We start from the raw sequence: 25834 nt of genomic DNA, 5'->3' as shown, positions 1-25834 counted from the left end.
TGACTAACCCCCCATTTGACTAATGTCAAATGGGGGGTTAGTACTTTTCCAATGCATTACATTATTCTCTGAGATGTCAAAAGGAGCTTTCTTGCAGCCATACACTGCATAGCAGAGCTCAAAAATAGGCAAAAGAGAATTTTCTTGAGCATACATGGCTAAGAAAAACATGTCACATTGTTTTGCACAGAGATTGTTCCTAAGGCCATGTGCAATACGAACAAGACTCCTAGTGCACTAAAGTACCATCGTATTCATTGGAAAAAATTTAAGCTTCAACTAAATTCATCCCACACAAAAAAGTTTTACATGAATTGCATACATTCATCCAAGGCTTGGGCAAAAGGGATTAGTCATGAACCAATTGTACAATAGAATTATGGGCTGGAAGTTCTTCAATTAAAAGCACAGGGAAGTGAACAAGAAGCTTCATCAAAGAACCACGCTATTAAACACCATCTTATGTAGGCACGCTAAGAATGTCAGTGGGGAGGAGGTCCATCACCAATACCCTGGTCTTTGAAAGTCCAAGGAAATTCGACCCTTGGTGGTGCAACTGCTATGGCCATCCTCAGCCTTTGGAGTCTCTCGATGTGAAATTTTCAACACGATGTACGCCTTTAAGTACCTCCCCGGCACTGAGAACAAGCCTTTGCAGCTTGTTCTCTCTTGTGAATTTCTTATGCATTGCTTACTAAAAGACTTTGCTCGTGCTCCATTTGGCATTTCCAGCTTTCAGTTCCTGTTAACATTGTACCTTTACCTCCCTCAAAAACTGTTGCAAATGTACAATATATACCTCTGACATGGAAATTCATGAATGCTAAACCAAATTTCTTCAGGATTTGAGCCAAGCATGAGAAAGCTGAATATGCTCTCTTCAATGAAACTGAAGGATATAGAATGATCTATATGAAGTGGCTCCATTGTACAAGTACTTCTGATACACCAAACCTGACCAAGGAGGCGGCATACTTGCATGTAGGTGAACTTGAGCCCCAATGACACCATCAATGTAGATAACGCTTGGCTCCATATACCTCATATAACTCCCTCCTGTTATCCATGATCTTTTCCAAGTCCTCCCTGATAGAGGAATTCGGAACTGTCCCATTAGCGCGCATTCTATCAAGAAAGCCCTTCGGCATTACCTTTGCCTTCACATAGGCCTTGAGCAGAGCACTGTACATCTTGAAAGTACAGGGATATCCTGTATCTTTTAACTCTTTCACTATTAGCTCCGCGTGCTCGACATCACCTTTCTTCCCAAACATCTCTAGCATGGTCAGATAGGAGGCATACCATGGCTTTTGCCATGAAAACACTTTACTGGCATCCTGTGCTTTTCTAAGGGTCTCCATGGCTCTCTTCTCATCCCCGCTTTTGGCATACAGCTCAATAAGCTGGTGATAAGTGGCAGATCCAGGGTTGAAAGCATGCTTTGTCAATTCAGTCACCAAAGACTCTGCCTTCTGGATCTTACCGTGGTTCAAATACACAGAAATAAGTGTGTGATACTGATGGAGACGCTTGATACCCAACTTACTTACACCCTCTTTGAACAGCTCTTCTGCCCGGTTAACCGCACCTGCCTTCCCAAGTGACTCAACCATGATTGAATAGTCATCAACTAAGGACTTGGAGATATTCTTTAGCATGTCCCAAACCCTCTCTAAATGATCTTCTCTTTTTAACTGACCGTACAGTTTGAGAAGCCATCTGTATACCGCACGTTTATTTGGGCAAGGACTTCTTTCGATCTGCTTGACTGCACGCTCAGCTTTGTCAAACAAGCCCAGAATCATATAGCCCTTCGCAAGTATAGCATATGATGCAGCATCAGGCTTAATGTCTGTCGCCTTTTCTAGATGATTCCACAAATTCTGCATACCAGAAAGATCACCTTTTCTTGCCCTCAGATCTAATACAATATTGTAAGTACTCAAATTTGCATCCACACCAAGGTCCTCCATTTCTTTTAGCAAACGAGAAACATCAGTTATTCTGCCCTTCCCTTTGTAGAAGAGAAGCAGCTGATTGAATAAGAATGTCTGCTCTGTCACATCTAACGACCTTGCTTGCAAAAGAAGCTGTTTAGCACTATCTTCCATGTCGTGCTCAATATATGCTGCAAGAAGAGCACTGTAAATCATACTGCTTTGCAATGTCTTGGGAATTTGTTGAAGATATTTTGATCCTTTCTTGCAGCCTTCAGTCTTGCAAATGAGATCCATGTAAATGGCATGATCAATGTCTACCATCTCGAAAGGCTTCTCCGTCTGGATCCAGTCCAATAGCTGCAATCAAGTTAAAATAACCATTAGAACCGAATTAAAACCCTGAGAAGAATTATAAATTACCATAGGGACCCAGAGGGGCTCTAAATCTTTGCTACAGAACATTTTGAATCTAAATAGCCCCCTATCCAACTTCCTGCTCTCTTAATTCTTTGAGATCAGTCACATTAAGTTCATGTTGGTGGCATATACAAAGGGAGGATAAACTTGAACCTTGACCTTAAGAAACCAAACTCTCTCTCCCACCAAGCTTGCAAAACTTGAAAAGGAATTGGATGAGCTTACCATTTCAGAGAGCAACAACAATATTCAGAAGATCAGAGAGTTCTCACAGAAAAAGTGGCAGCTGGAAGGGTGTGGTTCCCAGTGGACCAATCCAGTCCACAAGCTCCTCCCTAAGCTTCCTTCATCTCTAGACCTTCTGTGACACCATTACTCTTCAAGTTGCCCTTTCTTTCTTATGTAAATCATCTCTCTTAAATGACAAAGCACTTTAATAAGAGAACAAACAAGTGAAACAATGCTCTCATTGCTCAGAATAATATAGGTTCCACACCCAACAAAGGTTCCGAAGGACCCCGTTAATGCCCATTTTGTGGAAAGAATGGTCGTCTTGACGAGATCTCCCAAGAAGTTCACTGCTGAAAATAAAGCCAAATCCAAGGAAACCATTAAGGCCGTGGCAAAGAGTGAGTGGATAGGTGATAAAGGGGAATCCTCTCACATCACCGTCACAATCACATGTCTCACACTTCTCATGGCATGGAGAGCTATCAGACTATCTCTTCATTAGTTATTGTGCCTATGATTGTTGTCTCTATTGATAATGCAGTCTCAAATGATGTGTTTCATGTACCTAAGCTATCAACCAACTTGTTCTCCCATCTCCAAAGCAACTCCTAATGGTCTTGGAGTTTATTTTAATGATGAATTCATTGAAGTGATCAATAGGAGGGACCTCTCTGTTGTGGCTAATGGTTATCGAGGAGGCCTGTATTGTAAATAGTCTTTCTCTTCTAGCTTGCCACTTCAGGAGTCACATTTGCATTGGTCGTTCGCTAACTCCAAAGCACTTTCCACAATGATGACACTATTCTTTGGCACGCTCATTTTGGCAATGTTCCTATTGCTACTTTGTTGCATCTTATGGGCAAGATTCTTGGTGTACAACACCACATTTGTTGAGATTCTTTGGGTGACACATTTGCACGCAATGTTGACAGTTGGCAAGAACAGGTTTTGTACGTGTTCAACATTTAAACCAGGTCTCAGCAACCATTATACTGGGTTCTGGACTCTCCAAGCGTTACGCCAAGTCTAAGGTACAGGTTCTGGACTCTTGTCCACATACAAATAACCCTAGACACAGTCCAACCCTTATACTCGGTCTAAACCGCTCAGGGTGCATCTTATAGATTCTCGATTTCCATCTAGTCCAAACAAGTCAAGTAGGTTCAGACAAATACCATACGGATACAAGCAAGTTTACTCAATATCAAACTAGTTTAGACAATATTCAGACAAGGTTCAAAAAGGTCCAAGGTAGGACAAGTTCAAATAATTGCAAACAATATTCTCAAACATGGTGTCTCTCAGTTAGCTTATAGCCACCTGTTGTATGCTCCGTAATATTCGTAAAGCAATGAAGGCAATCCAACAATGCATCTCTCACACTAGCCTTCTAGAGTCAAATTTTTAAAGAATGACATTGGCAAATACACATCCCAAAATCTCTAATTGTAATACTCTAAAGTGTCGTTGGGGACCATCAATAACTTCAAAGAGAGATGTAAGATAACTACGGACAAAATTTCTCTTAAACAATGAGCTTTGGTAGACAAAGAACTCCTCCGCTGCAAAGCATCGTCTTTGAGAAATGTTGCACGAGAAATTTTAGATTCCTCGTGTAATGTATGAGAGAGTGGACGTTGTCAAACTATTGTAGAAAATGCAAGGCTTTCTTTGTGCCTTTAGCTCCAATAAATAAAAAGAACTTGACTGAGAGACCACCCTCCTTACAAGTCTTTGATTGTGGTAGGCTGCCTTGTGGATGCTTGGAGCAAGTCATGTCACCCGTTTACAAGGGGCCTTGTATTATTTCAAAATCCCTAATTCCAATTGCAAGTCTGAAAGTAGGACCAGTTTGCTTGCTAAAAAGCAAACTGTTGATCTCTGATACCATTGTAACCAGCCAGCACCACGTGCCAACGAGAAAAACAATTGATACAGACTTCTAAACAACTGGAACCAAAACTTCACACTTGACGCTTGAAGATGAGTCGACTCTGAAGAGGCGGAGTTCCCCTTCGAAGAGGGGTCTTGCATGTGCCAAAAGCACAAAAATCAACTTAAAATCATCTCCTTTCACAATGGTGTCCAAAAAAGCTCCAAAAAGTACCACATCAGTAAATCCATACAAATCCGGGAATTGAGCCACATTTTTAGCCTCGAATCACGAGCAAGTACAATACGACTTGGGCCCAGCAAGTCGGGTATTGAACAACTTTTCTTTTCAAGGTCGAGTGTGGGCATGCCACATCATCACTTTTGTGACATGAGAAAATGATTTAGAGGCCAATAGTTTATGCCATTACCCTCAGTTTGATGCTATCTCTTAAAGAAATCAGCAACGAAATCTTTTACAAGTGCACACAGTGTGGAATTATCGTAACAATGACGAGTAAGTCAGTTTGGTAGAGCAGATTCTTGGCAGAGCATGGGTTCACCCATGTATAAAACTTTTTACTTTGCACACAGCTTTCGCAAACAACGGTGGGACGGTATACTTCTAAAACTATTTGACCTCGAAGATTGTTGCAAAAATTGTCGTCTACAAAACCCTCACATTACAATTGCAGATTGCTCACTCCAACTCCTTGCCAAAAACTATCCGACAGGAGATTGTTGCAAAATTCATTGTCCACAAAACCCTCATAATACATTTCCACATTGCTCACTTTAACTTCTTGCATGTCTTCCTTTCCAGGAGCTCGGAGGGGAGCAGGGGGTAAAGAGTTTGGCATCTCTCTAGACCCATTGAGTCCGTCCTAGTATCTGCCACGGTCGGGAGATAGGAACTGAGGGTTGTTTTGTGATTGTGCCCGACCGAGTGAGGTCGACATTTGCCTATTCTGGTCATGTGCAACCTTGTATTGGTCCTTGAGAGTGGTTCTCCATGTGTGTCTTGTCTTCAATAGGCCTAGGTAGTTTTTTCTCCAGGAAGCTACAAGCTTACTCAGTACCCTAGGGCTTGTTGTACCCCATTTTCCCACATTTATCAGATTTCCACCTATTTATTTAGGCCATAGGGCTAGAGGTGTGGGTCAAATAGCTCTGCTAATGGCCTATATAGGCATGGGAAGGTGGAGAGATATGAGAGCCCCGTCTGGGGCAGTGCCTTTTGGCACCTATGATGTTAGTCCCTCGCCGGATCCATCTTGCACACATGACATGACACAAGCCATACTCACACAAAGACAAGCATACAGAGCGGACATCAAACTCACCTCCCAACCGTAGAGCCGATACGGGCTCACCCCCAAGCCCAGATGCTTGCAGCCAACGGGCTAGCCTCTACCACAAGGGCTGGTGTCCCATATCACCAAGCCCACACCAAGCAGGTGGGTGGGTAGACCTGCCAAGGGCCTAGAGTCCAAGTGTGGTGATCACACAAGATGTGTCACAAATAAGACCTCAATCCTATTTATAGGACTTCTTAACCTCCCTTCAACTAAGGGTGTGTTCACACGCATGGTTGGTTCACACATGCCGGACATAATGCGAGCACTCAACCTAATGTCTGTACACTCGAAACCAGGAGACGTGTCTTTTCATTTGTGTCTCTTCGTCTCCTATATAAGGAGCCCTTGTATCACACATTCAACAATCAACACACAGTCTTCTGAGTCTTGTTTCTGAGTTCAGTTCAAGTTTCTTAAGTCTTAAGTACTTAAGCAACTAGAATCCTTACAGTGGTATCAGAGAAAAAAAAAATTCCCGAGACCCGAACTTCAAAGGTTGTGAGCCTCTCACCCCTGCAGCTACACTCTACCCCCTTCCCGGAGTTGCATGGAAGCAGAAGAAAGATGGAATCCAATTTCTCTCCCGCCGGAACGAGGTAACACTGGTATCTGTTTATTGACTAATAATAACTACAAAATACCAGTGATGCGTGTGAAGCGGTCTTAGAGCGTGTGAGGGCTCCAGAGTGAACGGGGTGCACCTCTTGGGGAATTTTGCTGTGAATATACCTTTACCTGGAACACCATCACATGTGCCTTTTCGAGGTACCTCTTCCTAAATTTGGCCTGAATATAGGCTTATCTCAGTTCGTACAGCAAACACAGCAAGCAATTTCTGGGTGACTTACCTTTTCATTGCACCCCTTCAGCCACACATCCCCTCGCCATGCCCTTCGGCATACGCAAGTGACTCTTCGACACATGTCTCTTCGTTGGCTACCCCTTCCATGCACCCCTTTCCTAGAGTATGCAGCGAACATTGGGCTGATTATGCTGCAAGTGCTGGGCTGAAATTCTGAAACACTGGTTGCGTGTACCCTTTTGCTGAAGACTTATAGCATCGCATGCTTTCCCAAAGCACATCCTTTCCCAAAGCGCACCCTTTCACCAAGCGGCAGCAATTCCTAAGCGGCAAAATCTTCCTGCGTTGCCTTCTTTTGCTGGCCTTTATTTTTTTTTCCGTTGGGCAGTGTTTACGATGGCAGCCAATAAGTGATATGGTATTAAAATTAACCTCAATTTGAATGATTGAATGGCTGGCCAATCCCCAAAATTTACACAATTTTAAAAAAAAGCCCATGTGAACTCACTCACTTGATCATATAAACCCCCAAATAAACTAACTCAAAAAAAAACAAAAACAAAGAGAAAACCCACCAGATCAACATGCAGCCGACGTCACCCTCTCTTCCACTCTCCCGCGTTGGCCTTGTGTGCACTTTGTGTGTGCGAGCCTTTTTGCCATCATAGCCGGCGACGAATTCTGAACACTGTTCTCTGAGTCTTTAAAAAAAAAACACTTTGCACCCGAAGTGGTAGTTAATTCGAGATTATTACCCAACCCCAGAGCCGAACCCGTTCAGAACAGAATTTTCACTCGGAGCACCCGTCCCAAAAGTTCCCGAACCAGAACCTGCATCTGTTTGAGAGTTCCCTTTAAGACGTAACCATGCCGAATTCTCAGGATGGAGGTGGTCAATCTAACGATGCACTTATTCTTATTAAGGAGCAGGTGGCCACACTTTCCACAAGCCTCGCATCACTTCACACTCGCTTGGATGAGACGCAGACGCAAAATACTTCTCAGACTCGTCCTATGACTGCTCGAACAACTAATGCAGCATCTTCCACACCTCTTCCGAAGCTTCAGTGGACGAACCAAACGAACCAGATCCAACTGAAGAGATAGATAATCGCGAACTTCAATTACTTTACAAAAAATTTAATGCTGCACAAGAAGAAGCTTGATATTAAACTGCCGGAACCATACACTGGTCGCCGCGACAAGCGCGTGCTGGACCAATGGCTATTCAAAATGGAGGTCTACTTGTCCAACACGGACTTGGTCGAGAGTAAAAAAGTTGCACTTGCTAGTTCTCTGCTCAAGGACACAACATTTCTTTGGTGGCAACGACGGGTTGCTGATGGTAAACACACACCTTCTTGGAATAAATTCTGGCGTGCTATTCGCAAGGCGTTCGAGCCTACCAATGCGGATTTTCATGTCCGGTCCTCTCTTCGCCGCTTGAGCCAGACAAGTTCCTTGGCCACGTACGTCACAGAGTTCCAAAGGCTAACTCTGAAGATAGAGACCCTTAGTCCCTCTGATAAACTTTAGAGCTTTATCGACGACTCGAACCCAACCTGAAGGACGATGTGCACAAATACAACCCTACCACCTTGGATGCTGCATTTGCCTATGTGGAGCGTCTTAGCGATAATCGACACCCTACACGAAATTTTCTCCCAGCGACAAATCTTCAAATAGCGCTCGCTTTTCAAAGCGCGATCGCAGAGACAACTATACCCAAAGTCAGCAATATTAGTCTCAATTCAGACAGCAAACAACGCAACCTTAATCAACTTCAAGGTTCTATTCTCAAGATCGACAATCTCAAAGCAGATCTTCTTCAAATGTTCCTCCACTTGATCGTGGTAAAGGACGTGATTTTTCTCAAGATCAGCATTCCAATACTCAGCAAGGCTCTTCGTCAAATGCTTTTTCGATTTCAAAGAAGGATGGTTTATGTACAATTTGCGGTGGTGACCATAGATCAATGACCAAAGAAACCAAATCCATCTAGTTTGATAAGAAATTCCAACATGGAAACATCATCAATGCTGAACAACCAGATTCTGCTAAGGATAAAGGAAAATCAGTGGTCAATACGATTCGTGTCTCAGAGGATACGACTATTCTTATGAAGCATGCTCAGTGCAATTCTTCAATTTTAGAGCCTCTTTCAAAGCAAGTTCTGAGCCTTCTTGGAACTAACAACGATCGTTCCATCAATGTTTTGGTGGACAGCGGATGTTCGAATCATTTCGTCAACACTCAAATAGTTCAACAGCTTGGCTTGCCAACTCAGAAGACATCTTACTTTTATGATGTGGAATTAGCAGATGGATCAATTTTAACTTGTGATCAGACAGTTCGACAATTGCAGTTTTCGTTTTCAAGATTATGCAGATCAACTAGATTTCGAGGTAATGCCTTTATCTTACTACGACATGATTCTTGGTCAGCATTGGTTATTCCAATATGATCCAGCAATTGGCTTTCGAGAACATACTATCAATTTGTTCAAAGATAAACTGGTTTTACACGGGCTTTATCATGCGGAACGAGTGATTCAAGCCTCACGTGTACTAGTCAAACGACATGATACAGAGGATTATGAAGCAAATATAACCTCCGATGCAGATGCAGAAATTCTAATTGATGAACTTTTGAATTCATTAACTTCTCCTGAATCACTTGCTGAAGACAAAGATGATTTCAAGCAAGAAGTTTTTCCAAGCGATACTTCGTTACCAAACAAAGATGAGGACATAGTTGCAGATTCTGAGTTTGAAGACGACTATGCTTTCTTTGATTCTTTGCTGGATGATGATATGCCAATTGCAAGTCATGGAGTGATAGTTTTTGAAGATGATTCTGAAGAATTTTGGGATTCATTATTGGAAGATGATTACAGTCTCAAGCCAAAATCCTATCCATTGATTCATAAAGTTGAAGTTACCCAATCTGAAGAGTACCTTGAGAAGATTTCCTCTTCCCCAAATATTTTGCAGTTACTAGAAAATTTTAAACCAAAAATCTTACATTGCATGAAGAATTTTGAAGATCAATCTCTTGTTGCAGTCAACCTGATAATGCTAGATTCCTCTAAAAAGTCTTTGAATAATGCAACGACATGGGATTTAGCAGTAAAAGCAAAAAGGTTTCGCAAGAAGCAAAGGTTCAAAACAAAGGTTTCCAAAAACTCAAAGATTGAAGATTTTCGAAGATTCAATGCTTCTCCGGAGTTCTATCAACATCAAAAGTCATTTCTTCGACACGGGCTCTCATTTTAAATGGGAGGGAATGTCACGATTGTGACTATGTTGCAGTATTACATACACTCCTAGGTGCAGATACGCAAAGTGCCATGCCATGGAGGACCCCTACGCTTGGATGGTGACACCCCTTCGCCCAAGAGATGTGTCTCTTCACCAGAAGCCACACTCCTTCAAAGACTGGTCACACCCCTTCGCTCTACGGGTGCGACTCCTCACCCAATGGTTGCAGCTCTTCGCCGAAAAGATGTGTCTTTACATCTAAAGTCATGTCTCTCCAACGGGAGACGTGTCTTTTCATTTGTGTCTCTTCGTCTCCTATATAAGGAGCCCTTGTATCACACATTCAATTAATCAACACAGAGTCTTCTGAGTCTTGTTTCTGAGTTCAGTTCAAGTTTCTTAAGTCTTAATCATGAGTTTAAGTACTTAATTAAGGATTAGCAACTAGAATCCTTACACGTAAAATCTATGGAAAAGTTTAACAACCTTCCCTTTTCCGACCCGCTTTCTTAAGTAGGACGTATTGTCCTTTTTCAAGATTGAGATTTCTTCTATGCTTGTCCGCTTTTCTCGTCTGCTGCTCTTGAGTACGAAGATTCGCTTGCTTTACTTGCTTGTAGGCGGTATCAATATCGCGTACAATTCGTTTGCGGCAAAGATGTTTTCTTTGATAACCATAATAGGAAGCAAAAGTGGCTTCCCATAAACAGTTTCGAAGGGAGCTTTACCAATTGAGGAATGTATGGTATTATTATACACAAACTCAACTAAGGGTAAGACTGTTCCCATTCGGATTGTCTTTCCGAAACATAGCACTTGATAAGGTCTAAAACAGTGACATTAGCAATTTCACTTCGACCATCTGTTTGAGGATGATAAGCTGATGAAAAATCAAGCTTAGTTTCCAAATTCTCGAACAATGCTTGCCAAAATAGACTAGTCATTTGAGGATCTATATCGCTGACCATAGTCTTTGGCAATCCATGATGTTTAAAAATTTGAGCGAGAAATATTCTAGCCATGTAATCAGCTTTGATTATCTTCTTAACCGAAAGGAAATGTGCTTGCTTACTGAATCTGTCTGCTATAGTCCAGATTGCATCATTTCCATTCTTGGATCTAGGAAGATCCATAATAAGATCCATGGCAATACTTTCCCATGGCGTGTTAGGCACAGGGAGTGGCTGAAGATTTCCATAAACTTTATGTCTGTCATATTTCACTTTTTGGCATACTAAACACTCGCATACATATTTTTCAATGTCCGCCCAAAGTGTTGGCCAGAAGAAATATCTATCAAGGGCACTAGTGATAGCAGCAATTCCCCGATGCCCGGCATAGGGGGAATTGTGTGCTTCATCCATCACCTTCTGTCTTGAGGGCTGAGCTATGCATATCGCTTGTTGATGATAGAGTGTATTATCCCGAATGGAATAAGGTGGCCTTAAGTGACCAACTTGAAGATCTGCACAAATTGTAGCGAAGTCTGGATCTTGAGGATACATCTCACTGAGAGATTCTAGTTCCTCATGATAAATAGTTGTCATTGCATTGATCTTTGGATGCCTGCCCAAATTGTAGCGAAGTCTGGATCTTGAGGATACATCTCACTAAGAGATTCTAATTCCTCATGATAAATAGTTGGCATTGCATTGATCTTTGGACGGTTGGAGAGAGCATTTGCAACTATATTCTTTGTCCCAGAAGTGTGTAAAATCTAAAAATGGAACATTAAAAGAAAGTTGGCCCATCTCATTTGTTTTTCTGATAACTTTCTCTGTGTGAGAATGTAGCGAAGACTCTGATGATCTGTCTTGATTATGCTCCTAAAAAATAATGTTTCCAAATGGAAAGAGCATGAACTACTGCCATTAGCTCTTTCTCATAAATGGAAGCATGCAACTCTGCATCTCTAAGGCGCCGACTTTCGTAGGCTATGGCGTGACCCTCTTGGTTCAAAACTGCTCCTACACAATCTTTAGCTGCATCGCAGTACACCTTGAAAAGTTTGCGAAGATCAGGGCCGGTGAGAACAGGTTCGTGACTGCGTAGATACTTAAGCTTTTCAAAAGCCTCTTTTTGTCCACGTCCCCAATAGAAGGGAATCCGCGTCTTTGTCAGATCATGGAGAGGACCCGCTATGGCGGTAAAGGCTCAAATGAAACACCGATAATAGGAACAGAAACCGAGAAAACTTCGTACGTCATGTACTGTAGTTGGTGTAGGCCATTCTACAACTGCTTGAATTTTATCAGGGTCCATTCGCCTTGGTTGTGAGATACTATATGGCCCAAGTATTAAATTTCTTTTAGAGAGAACTCACTCTTCTTAGCATTCACAAAATAATTTGTGTTTCCGTAATTCTTCAAACACTAATGCAAGATGTTTATAGCGTTCTTCTTCTGTCTCTACGAAGATTAAGATGTCATCGAAGAAAACTCCTGTAAATATTCTATTTTATATAGAAGATTCTATCCATCATTCTGTTGAATGTGGCTGGTGCATTAATGAGTCCAAAAGGCATCACTAAGAATTCATACAACCCGAAGGTTGTTCTAAATGAAGTCTTATGCACATCCTGAGGAGCTAGATGATACCTGCTCTTCAAGTCTATACGACTAAAGACACTTGCTCCTTGTAGCTTATCAAGAATGTCATCAATACGAGGGATTGGGAATCGATTCTCGATTGTGATCTTGTTTAAAGATTTATAGTCTATGCACAGACGGAATGTGTCATCCTTTTTCTGTACTAACAAGACAGGTGAACAATATGGAGAAGTACTAGGCCTTATTAAGTCCTTCTCCAAGAGTTTGTTAATCTGCTTGAGGATCTCCTCTTGCTGCATTAAACTGACTCTATAAGGGGGCTGATTTGGAGGAGAACTTCATGGGATGAAATCAATTGTATGATCCTCAGGACGAGAAGGTGGGAGTTCATTGGGAAGTTCATCTGCAAAACAATCTTCAAACCTTTCTAGTAACTTAATTCTTTTTTTCTCTAAAGAGGAAAAAAGTTGTGAAGAAGACACATCTCTCTCTCTTGCAAAAATTAAGTATGCTGAAACACAATTTTTAATTACTTTCTTGATTGCAATGTGATTGGCGATGAGAATTATTAAGCCTTTTCATGGAGAAACAATGGTCAAAGTTCAAGAGCACGACTGCTCTTGGTGTTTGGAAAATGGTATGGTCACTTGGCCTTTCCAACTTGCATTTTGACATGCAACTTGGAAGGGTTCCCTTAGTACTATTCTTGATTCGATCATGGTCTTCATTCATGAGGCCTTTTCAACCCGCGTTTAGAAATGCAAGTTAGAAAGCCCAAGTGAGTGTCCGCAAGTACAATATATTGCTTTTCTTTATGATCAAAGGATAAAGTTTTCTGAGCATAGTCAAGAATGGGATGCATCTTGTAGTGCCAAGGCATTCCAAAGATGACATCACACCCTTCCAATGAAGCTAGTAAGAAAGACTCTTGATCTTTGTAGTTGTCGACCTATAAATTCAGCTTCCCTATGATTGGAGTAGAACTGGAGTTTTGTCCTTTGAAAGCAGATACTGCTTGAATAGAAACTCCAAAACGGTTGGGCTGTAGATTTAGGTCATCAGCTAGCTTTGTGGAGATGAAATTGTTTGTACTGCCAAGATTAAACAAAATAAGAGCCCGTTGGTTGTTGATGCTACCCCATGCTTTGAGAAGAGCTCTTTCTTTCCCATCCTTGTGAAGGGGATCGGGGAGCACCACAGACGGAGAGTCAGAGAGAGAGAAGGAGACGCACATACGATATGGGTGGGGAGACTGTGAACTGGCAGCTCCCCCTATACAGTATACTCACTATAAGTATAGGGTAACAGTGGGCGGGCGCCCATGACCTGCGCGACCGATCAAGGCACATAGGCCTTAACCCCAACAACCTCCCACTTATAGGCCAATGTGCCTTTAAGCAAGATCTACTAGTGTACAACTAATAGAAGGTGAGATATTCTCTCAACCTATGCCCACTGACTCTTGATGAGCTAGTGCATCCGGCTCTACTGATAGACAAACATCCCGCTGCGGAAGCCACACAGAGCTAGCTCCAAGCTCTGCAAATAGTCTACAAGAGCTCATGCACTCCTGCAAGTATCGGTCCAATACCTGCAAACCTCCCCTATGCTCTATGCCGAGATCAGTCATCGAACAACTAATCAACCCTGCTGCAAATGCTCCCACTGCAGTTGCTATGTCGGGCCTCGAGATCAGCATCTCGTACATGAGGACACGAACATTGATGCAACCCTGGCAATCTCTGCCACCTCCAACTCAGAAGTCAACTCATGGCAATCCTGTCCCCTGTCATAGAGACCATGGCACTCTGACTCCGAGCTCTGGAGTGACTCCTCGTGCCCACCACATATCACATGTGTACCAAGAGTATCCATCTGTCCTGAATCTGCATCAAGCTCTGGTATAAGCATATCAAGAAATGACTCGACAATAGCCGACATCTCAACATCCATGTGAGTCATCTCTGTCATCACCTCTAATGACTCATCTTGCTGTGACTCACTAGAGCTGTCCTGCTCTACCTGTGCATCCGTAGACGCAACTTGCACAACAAGGTCACTGCTCTGCACTCCATGCAAAGCATCCTGCAGCCCACAAGCAAAAGAGACTCGCCTGCTCTCTCGCTCTCTACCTGGCTGCATAATCACACAGACAACACCGTCTCTCCCGTGATCCACATGCAATGGGTAACCTGTACCACTCCTGGCACCTCTTGCAATCACTAGCGAACCCAAATGCATCACAAAATCTCGCTCTCGTAGCGAAATCTGACATCCACAATCTCTAAGCTGACCAATCGAGATCAAACTCACTGTCAAATCTGGTACATAGCGCACATGTCGTAACAAGTAAGATGCACCACTCGGTAATGACAGTCTCACATCTCCTGCACCTGCTATCGCATGCACCGATCCATCGGTCAAACGTACACTGCCAAGCATCCCGCTAGAATAGCTACAAAACCGTTTACGATGCGGCGTGACATGAAACATAGCATCTGCGTCTAGCAACCACTGCGAAGGGAGTGCACTATCCACATGTATAGCATCTCGTGCATAGCTCGAGGTAAAAGTGACATCCCCGTCACTGGTATACTCCGACACTACATCTGCCTCAACTGTCAAAGCAACTGAGTCCATGGCATCACTACATACATCTCTGAGACTGCCATGTCTCCTACGATGTCGCATACGACGAAAACAGCGCCGTCTAACGTGTCCAGAATGACCACAATACCAACATATCACCTGTCGGCGTACTCGTGAATGTACATGTCTCACACGAGTCCTTGATGACTCAGATCTATCATACATATCATGTAATCTGCGCCAAAGTGCTCTCGAAGTAGTCTCATACATAACAAGAGCATATACAGATTCCGCAAGGTGCAAAGAGAGTGTAGATAGTGCTATCTCCTCTAGCTCCCGCCACCACTGATCGTCAAACATGTTTGAAGGTCTACCTGCATCACCACTCAATGGTCGATGCAACCCTCACTGTGTCAATGCATCAAGCATACACTTTCTCCATGCTGCAAAGTTTGACCCATCAACCATACACATTTTGGAGAGATCATAATCTGAGCGATCACCTGTCTCTGCCATGAGCACAATGTAGCAAACTAGAAAGCAAAACCACCTCACCAACAACACCTGGAAATTGTCTACAAATATGGCCAGAAACACGATGTAAAACCTGTGAGACACACTCCAAAATAGAGCTCCCGCAATGTCAATACAAGCGTCGCCTGCTCTAGTATCACACTGCAATCTGTGAGCTAATCACCAAGCCCACACTATGCGGTATCGATGCATACACACGCACAAGTCTCCCACCTGCAGAGAACACCGCACGCAAATGCTGAGTACAATCCGCAATCTCTACCTAGATCGCATAAATGATACGCATAAAACTCCTGGGAAAATTTCACCAAAGTTTCGACGCACAATGGCTATCAACACAAAATAACCATTGTCCTGCAAGCTCAATACAATGAGCAATCAATGCGCATCAAACTACACTCAATATACATGCATAAGCTCTGCAAAACTATGGCAAACAATGCTTGAGATCACAAGACTCTCCCACCCGAGAGCAAACCACTGTCTCAAGCAAAGAAAGATACACAACTCCTCACTCTTGCGAGAGTGGATACAAAAACACAAAACTATGTCCAAACTGACAAAACCTGTCAAAGTGAGAGTAAACACTCAATCACAAACTATGGCGAGAATCTAGGAAAAATCCGACAGAATTTCCCCTGAAAACTGAGCAAAAAACTCAAGTACAATCTCTACCATAAACCATAACATTACTCAATGCCAATGAGTAGAAATGCCAAAATGGCTCCACATTTTCACATACAATGGCAATCCGCACTCAACGTACATCAACGAAGTGGCCGCGCATAAGCAAGCGCCAAAAGATTTGCAATCCGGAAACTTGATCAATGCGAAAACAATGCTCTCAAGAGAGCTCACCAGCACTTGAAAGTGTTCGCCAAAATGCATGTATAATGGGCATCAACCATACGCCATAACCATACGCAAACCATCCACAAAGACCATGAATCCAAGCACAAAATCACTGCCAAAGTATCCTGTGAAAACCAGTGAAAGAAGCTCCACCTGTGTGCTCCAAAAAACTGTGTCTCTCAAGAGACCGCCTCGGTGGTGTGTAAACGCCTCCGTACTTCGTTGCCCAAGTCTACCAAAAAAAAAACCCTCAAACCACAAGCTTAACACAAGTTGCAATTGCATCTTCAGCTCAGAATTTATGCACTCAACTTCAAGCATCTCCCGTGCTTCCAAAAGTGCATCAAACTCGCACACAATGCGACAACAGAATCTGGAATTTCTGTATACAGTCAGTCTGAGCTGAATATCAGCAAAACGGTGAGGAATTTGCAAAAAGTTTCTTCTGCAAAGTTGTAGACCACGTCGAAACGGATGGGATATTCGGCAGAATTCTCAGATCTGCATTTTACAAGGAGAAAAACGAATCTAAAAACAGTGCTGCTGCGCACACAGTTTTTAGGGCAGCACCTTCACTTACACACAGTCTTCCACACTCCTTTCTGAGCTTCCACAAGAGCATACATCACTCTCAACTGAGCTCACAAGCTCCCATTGCATTCTCACAAAGCTTCCAAGCTTTCTTAATCTCTCCACCGTCGAGAGCGAGCGAGCTATCGCCTCGAAGCTCTCAAAGCCGTCGTGCTCTCCGCGGTCACCATAGCTCTGAAACCAATTGAAGGGGATCGGGAAGCACCACAGACGGAGAGTCAGAGAGAGAGAAGAAGACACACACACGATATGGGTGGGGAGACTGTGAAGTGACAGCTCCCCCTATACAGTATACTCACTATAAGTATAGGGTAACAGTGGGCGGGCGCCCATGACCTAGACGACCGATCAAGGCACATAGGCCTTAACCCCAACACCTTGGTTGTATTCCCCTATACATCTCGGACTGCATTGGAAGAAGGTGGATGCGGGGTTTTGGTAGGGCAATCACCCTTCATATGTCCAATTTGTCCACACTTGAAGCATCTTCCTTCGCTGATGTAGGTTCTCAATTCAGCAAGAGAGAGGTATTTCCCTTTCTTGGGCTGATTTGGCTTTGCTTTCGCATTGGAGGCGGTTCTTTTCTTCTTTTGAGAAGAAGAAGTAGAAGTAGGTTATTCATGGAGAGCCTTTTGCTTGGCACGATAGGTGCTTTGCTCCATCTTCCTGGGAGTACCCTTGTCATGTATACCATCAGCTATGCGAGCTGATTCCATAAGTATCTGCAAGTTACCTCGAGGGTAAAGCTTCATAGCCTTTTGCAAAGCTTCATGCAATCCTGCTTCAAACTTGCACATCTTCTCCGAATCTTTGATCTTCTTGAATGGGGTGACTTTCAAGAGAACGTCCCAAAACCTATCCACATAGCGTAGAACAGTTTCGTTCTCTGATTATGAGAGTCGATCCCATTCTTTCTTTACTTCTTCCTTGTAGTCTTGAGGAAGGAATTGTGCATAGAACTCCTTCTTGAAAGCAGTCCAATCTTGGGGTTTGCGTTTTTTTAGAACAGGGTCAGCCACCAACTGTTGGCGGTGCCTTTCAGGTACATACGGACATGGCGAAGCTTGGACCTTTCTTTAAAGTTCCCTTCTGCAAATGCAACTTCAAATTGGCGGATGAAAGCCAAAGCTTTGTCATTATCACGCTGTCCGTTGTAGGTGTCAAATTTTACATCTTTGTCACCTGACTTTAATGTTTTCTGCTTGAGGTGCTTCTTCTTATGATGCTCCTTCATTCTATGCTTGACTCCTTGTGGACAGGAGTCCTTTCCCTTGACTGCACTTCCTGCTACGGCGGATCGTCAAGAAACATGTCCTCTAGAGCGACTATGTCATCCAGATCCTTCATGAAAGAAAACTAAGGAGAATCAGGAGGATCCAATTAAAGGATATTTCTTTGGTTCTTGGGTCTTTGGGTTCTGCGGGATTTTTCCCGACCCCATCGGCACTTTCTCCTTCCCTTTCTCAAGGGTATGGAGAATCTTCTGGACTTCTGGATGGGAGAGAGATTTTTGCAACTCTACCATCTGCTGTTGAAGGATAGTGAACTCTATCTCACGTCCTTCCATTTCTCCAGTCTGCCAAGAATCGTCAATCTCTTAAGAAAGAGAGAGATGACCTTTCTCTGACCACTGTCACAAAAATACGAAAGCGTAAACTGACTTTAATTGCACTTCAAATACTCAAGAGAATTGGAGAGAGAGAGAGAGAGAGAGAGAGAGAGAGAGAGAGAGAGAGAGGGAGAGCTTGGCACTTCATTGGGGACCAAAAGATGGGTTGGTCCCCCCCCATAAAGAGATTATCTTTATTACTAAGGGAGAATCTTTACAAGCACAAGAACGGGCAAACACCCGTCCTCTATTTCTTTCTTTGTTCTGTTTTGACTATTGATTGAGAGAGCCTTTCCACTCTCTTTCTGCTAAGAGGACCTTCCCTCTTCTGCAAACTTTGTTGGAAGCTCTCATCAGGAGAGTCTATCTTCCAAAAAGCTTGTCATAAGCTCTCATCTCCGCTATGTGTGGCCCTTCATGCGCAATCATTCATGCATCAAACTCAAGAGAAAAACAAGCAAAATGCGCAAAAACATGCTTGCTGTAATTTTCTGCATATAACCTGAAATTCTTACCTGTGTGCACTCCTACACCGAAATTGAGGCAGCCTTCGCGATGGAATCGCCTCAAAACTTGCGTAGACTTAGGGTATGTAAAGAGGATAAAGAGGAGGGAAATTCTATTAGTGCTCCGCTGAAAACAGTCCTAATCGAGGTGATTAGGGGCTGAAAACAGAGAACTTACAGCCACCGCACTCTATGGAGAGAGTGCCTGTTGCAACTTCTCACCACAAATCTTCACCAAAAGCTGGTTGTGGCTATGAGAACCCTTCTTCTAGACAATGGGAGCACAAGGCCACCACATATGTCGAAGGGGCTGCTCTCAAGCTTCCATGGAGGGCTTCAATGCATAGAGCACGCTCACAATAGGAGGGGTAGGAGCACTGCCAAACTGAGAAGAGGGGGAGAGGATGATCTTATAAAGCCAGCCAGAGAGAGGGGCGCTAGGAGAAGGAGGGTGAGAGTGAGAGTGAGAGAGTCACTTTGTCACGTGACACATCCCAACCCTATGTGTCCGTGGACAAGCTACACCATACCAGGATTCCCATCAATCAAGTCAATTTAGATTAGCAATGAACTGGCACTTTTGTGAGTCTATTCGTAGACCGTGCATGCCCAGTCACTTAGAATAGATGCATATCCTCCGGTTGCACACAGCATGATCATCGGAATTCCCATCAGAATCCATTAGCATCAGTTAGGGGAATTTTTCAATGCATTTAGCCTATTTTCCTAGTTTTGGTTATTTTCACTTATTATTTTTAAGTGACTTTCCAACAAAAGTAGGTAGGGCAATTTTGCTAAGTTAATATATAAGCAAACCCAAGTTAGCACTTTCTGGCAGAAGAGGCAACAGGAGCTTCCCGCTCAACAGGCAACTTCTCAGCAGTACCCCCCCCCCCTCAGCATTAGACCATCGCCATCCTCTCCCATCCCCTGGCGTTTTCCTTCACAGCAAATCATCGCCATCAACCCCCATTGCTTGGCGTTTTCCCTTAGCACTTCAGCCCCTGCAGTGTTTTTGCTCACCAAAAACCTGCCCTGCTCAGCGTTTTTACTAACGCTAGGTATCTACAGCAGATCAGCGTTTTTCTTGCTGCCCATTCCAGCGTTTTTCAGCCTTGAATAGACCTGCTGATCCAGCGATTTCAGCCTACAACAGTAACCTAAAACGCAGCCTTATGGTGCCAGCAACATCAGCGTTTTCATCTTCAACATGGACCCCGACCAAGCCGATCATTTTCAGCCGTTAAGACAGCAGTAGAACAGTCCATTTCAGCCCCGAAACAGTCCAAGAAATTCAGCATATAGAAGATCACAGGTTTCAGCTTAAGTCGTCGTCGTCATCACCGTCGTCGGCGGCGGCATAGTCCCATTGCATCACTCCATTGCATACGCATTGTACACCTTTGTGCAATCAAAGTAGACCACTCTCGCCGACGAGAGTGGGGCCTTCAGAGGAGGGTTTTACAACCTCTCGGATGTCGTATCTCTTCTCTCTCCTTCTCTCAGTCTCATTCACTTGCACACACAATATCCACTCACTTGTTCGTGATCACAGCACTCTACAAGACGGAAGGCTCTCTCCTTCCCTAAGAAATAAAAGAAACCTTGAGCAATAAAGATCACTAATCTTGAGAAAATACAACATTCATTCCGCTGCACCTTACATTGGTATCAGAGCTTTGGAAGTGTTCTGCATACTCAAGGAAAGAACCACAAGAATTTTTTTTTGGTTGTTGCGATCGCACGAACTTGGGCGTGGCGATTCCTAATCGTATTTTGTTGAAGAGTGACAGGAATCCCAAGAAAGAAGGGCTTGTCTAGCCTCCCCTTGTGTCTCTTTTCACTCATTGAGAGCGGACCGTGCACTTAGCGGCCGGCCAATCGACATGAGGTGGGAAAAAGCAACCTTGGTGTGAGCGCAAGGCCACCATGGGGTGCGCCCGCAAAAAGGAGTAGAACTCGGGTGAAGAGAAGATCCTTCTCCAACGCGATTTGCAAGCGAAACAAAACCTCAAGAACCCCAAGAACCCAAGACCCTCAAGACTCAAGAACCTCAAGAACCCAAGATTCTCACGAATCAAGGACCTCAAGAACCTCAAGACCCTCAAGAACCCAAGTTCCTCGCGAGCTTAAGAACCCAAGATCATAGTGCATGGTCGTCACCCGAAGCGGAATGGATACTTCGCATACAGGTGATGAGCATGAGAGAGGCGACGAAGACTCTTCCCCACCCGGAGATGATTTCTTTAACCCTCCCCCTTCGCCATCTACGCCACCAAGTGCTATGGAGGCAATGGTCAAGCAGATGATGGCCATGATGGATAGACAAGAAGCAAGTCGCCTTGCTCAAGAACGTGAGCACGATGAAAGAAACGCAAGACTTGCCGCAAAACAAGAAGAAAACCGACTTGCTCAGGAACGTGAGCGCGATGAAAGAAACGCAAGACTTGCCGCACAACAAGAAGAAAATCGACTTGCTCTCGAACGCGAGCGCGATGAACGAAAAGCAGAAAAGGACGTCGAGCGTGAAGCTCAAAGGGAGATTCGCAATCAAGAATTTATTTCCCAATTGCTAGCCTCGAAGACCGAACCACCCAAAGATCGTGGGAGTTCGTCAAGTGGCGCAAGCCACGACACGGATTTCAACCATCCAGTTACAGAAAAGTTGACTTTCAGTAAGTATGATGGTAAGATGGATGCTACAATGATTCATTCTTGGTTGCATCAATTTAATGCTTATTTTGCGACAACTAAGAAGACAAGAAATAGCAAAGTATTGACGGCAACTATGTATCTTGCCGGTGATGCCATCAATTGGTACCACGCATGGCAAGAGGCACAGCTAGCCGCGCACCTAGAGGCAGCCGACGATTTCACGCCCTTCTCTTTTAGTTGGGCTAATTTCCAAGACAAGCTCAAGGCGCGGTTTATGCCACCTCAATACCTTGCACGATTGAAGGACGATTGGCGAGCTCTCAAGCAAAATGGTATGCTGGTTATGTCTTTTTCTAATTGTGTTTTGCAGCTAGGTACCCAATTACGCATGTCGGATGATGAGCGCAAGGAGGCTTTTCTCTTTGGATTGGACGAGTATATCAAGTACGATGTCGAGGTATTCGATTCAATCGATCTCAACAAGGCGGTAGCGATTGCTCTCGCACAGGAGATGAAGCACAACAATGGAAAGCCTAAGGAGAACAAGACTTCCACAAGTACCTCGCAGACTTCTTAGAACCCTCAGAACGGTAAGAATGGTAACTCTTCTAACCAATCTTCCAACAGTCTCTCATCAAATAATTATTCCAATGAATCTAAGGGTAAGGCTAACACAACTGCTAAACCTAAGCTTACTCCATATGAAAAGGTAGCACAAGGAATTGTAGGAGGATACATCACTTCGGAAGAACAAAGCACTTATTCTAAAGAAGGTCGTTGTTTTCATTGTCACATTAAAGGTCACATAAAAAGAACATGTCCTAAGCTTAAATCGAATGAATCTAAAGAACCCACAGCACCCACTACATCTGTCAATGCAATGAATGATAACACGATAGTGCCCAAAGTTTCTCAGGACCCTCCCATTGATGATTCTCTCATTAAATGTTATGGTCGTACGTCAGGGCACCGTTTTGTCATATTGTTTGACCCAGGTACTATGCATGATGTGATCAGTTCCTCTCTTGTTGAGAGAGCCCGCCTCGAGGTTAGTCCGAAATCTCCTATCGAGGTCTCTGGCTTTCGTTCCGGTATGGACGCTCTCATCATAGAGGAATTCCTTGATGTGTTGTTTGCAATTCAGCAGACTGCCTTCACTAGAAGATTTGTTGTTTCTCCTCTCTCAAGATGTGATATGATTTTAGGCATGAAATGGTTTCGTGAACTGAACCCTCTCGTTGATTGGGAGGCTAACACTTTTAACTCTCAATGCCAAAAGTGATTCTCCTACTGTTATTCATGGAATGGACATTGTTCCTTCTCCATCTCTCATTGCTAATATGCAGGACAAGATTGAAAGGATTCGAGATAAGGAGACTCTCTCAGTCTCTTTTTCTCCACAGCATGACACACAAGATTTGCATGATTATGAGAAGCATGATGATTTGATGGATAATGATTTGCATGATGATTTGGATGAAAAAGACAAGCATGATGAATTGCATGAAGATTATGTGATTGTTCACAAGGATGATGTGTTAGTAGATGCTTTTTCTAGCAAAGCTAACCTCATTGTAGATTCGATCAATCACCAAGAATCGATTTTGGCTTTTGAGTCGAGGTCCACAGATCCCCCACAAGACGATTCGATAGATCTCGAAGAAGCGATCTTTGCTCTCGCACCTTGGTCCAAAGAACCCTCACACGAAGTATTATTGTGTTCGTATGATTGATACGCACGCATTGTTCGAGTGTTTCATTCGTGACGGTTTCCTGTATTTTAGTCAACATCGTTATGTGATCCCTTTTCCTAGGCATGACATATTGTATGTTGAGCACGTTTCTCTCATGGATGAGCACGAATGTATGCGGATTGTTCATGAAAAGCTAAAAAGTTTGTATGTAAGGAAGTCGCATTCCATGTCTCTTCCTTGGCATGACACAGTTTCCGAAAGAGCACATGATTGTATGAGCACCAAGCATCGGCATTTCCATTGTGATTTGCCACAGTTGATTGATTTCGATCAAACAGAAAAGATTCGATCTCATTGTTTGCATGTGTTTGATGAACGGGTTGTCACTCCGTCTCTATGTTTATCTACATTGCATACAGTCTTTAGAGAAGACAAGATTTTTTCCCTTCACTTTACATGGAATGGGTATGTTCATGGTTTTGTGTTGGAGATTGTTTCAGGAATTTTCAGCCATGGAGATTCTTGAAGACGAAAGAAGCAAATCTCTAGACGAAGTTGAAGCAAGAAAGGAGATTCAAACGACTTTGTGTCGCTTTCGGCGCGGCCCAAAGAAGCAAGCGTTGCAGACCTTTATGAAGTTCAAGTACCGCACGACCCACACATCAGAGTGGGCCGGCGAAGAGTCCCTTCCAGGATTCCGAATGCTGTTGGCGATCTCCCTCGACGCCATACAGTTCGGTACCAGTACCTCACTTTGAAAAGGAAGGGATGTCACGTGACACATCCCAACCCTATGTGTCCGTGGACAAGCTACACCATAGCAGGGTTCCCGTCAGTCAAGTCAATTTAGATTAGCAGTGAACTGGCACTTTTGTGAGTCTATTAGACCGTGCATGGCCAGTCACTTAGCATAGATGCATATCCTCCGGTTGCACACAGCATGATCATCGGAATTCCCATTAGAATCCATTAGCATCAGTTAGGGGAATTTTTCAGTGCATTTAGCCTATTTTCCTATTTTTGGTTATTTTCACTTATTATTTTTAAGTGACTTTCCAACAAAAGTAGGTAGGGCAATTTTGCTAAGTTAATATATAAGCAAACCCAAGTTAGCACTTTCTGGGAGAAGAGGCAGCAGGAGCTTCCCGCTCAACAGGCAACTTCTCAGCAGTACCCCCCCCCCCCCCCCCCCCCCCCCCCCCCCCCCCTCGACATTAGACCATCGCCATCCTCTCCCATCCCCTGGCGTTTTCCTTCACAGCAGATCATCGCCATCAACCCCCATTGCAGCAGGAGCTTCCTGCTCAACAGGCAACTTCTCAGCAGTACCCCCCCCCCCTCAGCATTAGACCATTGCCATCCTCTCCCATCCCCTGGCGTTTTCCTTCACAACAGATCATCGCCATCAACCCCCATTGCCTGGCATTTTTCCTTTAGCACTTCAGCCCCTGCAGCGTTTTTGCTCACCAACAACCTGCCCTGCTCAGCGTTTTTACTAACGCTAGGTATCTACAGCAGATCAGCGTTTTTCTTCTGCCCATTCCAGCGTTTTTCAGCCTTGAATAGACCTGCTGATCCAGCGATTTCAGCCTACAACAGTAACCTAAAACGCAGCCTTATGGTGCCAGCAACATCAGTGTTTTCATCTTCAACATGACCCGACCAAGCCGATCATTTTCAGCCGTTAAGACAGCAGTAGAACGGTCCATTTCAGCCCCGAAACAGTCCAAGAAATTCAGCATATAGAAGATCACAGGGTTCAGCCTAAGTCGTCGTCGTCATCGGCATAGTCCCATTGCATCACTCCATTGCATACGCATTGTACACCTTTGTGCAATCAAAGTAGACCACTCTCGCCGACGAGAGTGGGGCCTTCGGAGGAGGGTTTTACAACCTCTCGGGTGTCGTATCTCTTCTCTCTCCTTCTCTCAGTCTCATTCACTTGCACGCACAATATCCACTCACTTGTTCGTGATCACAGCACTCTACAAGACGGAAGGCTCTCTCCTTCCCTACGAAATAAAAGGAACCTTGAGCAATAAAGATCACTAATCTTGAGAAAATACAACATTCATTCCGCTGCACCTTACACACTTTGCATTGGTAAGTGGCACACACACTTAATAACTTAAAAAGCATTCAACTTTCACATTTAAAAGTTCCTAAGCTATTAATGAAATGTGCAAATTAACTCAACTGCACACATGGATGCTATAATGAAAACATTAGTTGCTCCCCAGCACAATGCCGTATCGGCACTGCTCTAGCATTACCTATTCGCACTTGTCCGGCCATTTGGTCCAGCACAAACAATTTAAAATATTTTAACTGACTTATCCCAAGGCCTTAATTTTAACTGACTTATCCTAAGGCCT

General features: G+C 43.7%; 1 protein-coding gene across 2 annotated transcripts in view; it reads right to left on the bottom strand.

The window, feature by feature from the left end:
- Nucleotides 1–230: 230 nt before the first annotated feature.
- LOC147458356 (pentatricopeptide repeat-containing protein At1g07590, mitochondrial-like) overlaps nucleotides 231–25834 on the bottom strand; it is a 54279-nt gene continuing 28675 nt past the window's right edge. For both annotated transcript variants that reach the window (XM_086513009.1, XM_086513010.1), the window contains one exon: nucleotides 231–2297. In XM_086513009.1, the coding sequence (XP_086369135.1) occupies nucleotides 1011–2297 (1287 nt within the window). In that variant the 3' untranslated portion in view covers nucleotides 231–1010. The remainder of the gene's footprint in view (nucleotides 2298–25834) is intronic.

Source organism: Adiantum capillus-veneris, chromosome 5, assembly GCF_014529385.1.
Source record: "Adiantum capillus-veneris isolate H3 chromosome 5, ASM1452938v2, whole genome shotgun sequence".
Lineage (NCBI taxonomy): Eukaryota > Viridiplantae > Streptophyta > Polypodiopsida > Polypodiales > Pteridaceae > Adiantum > Adiantum capillus-veneris.
This window is presented reverse-complemented; position numbering and strand designations above follow the sequence as displayed.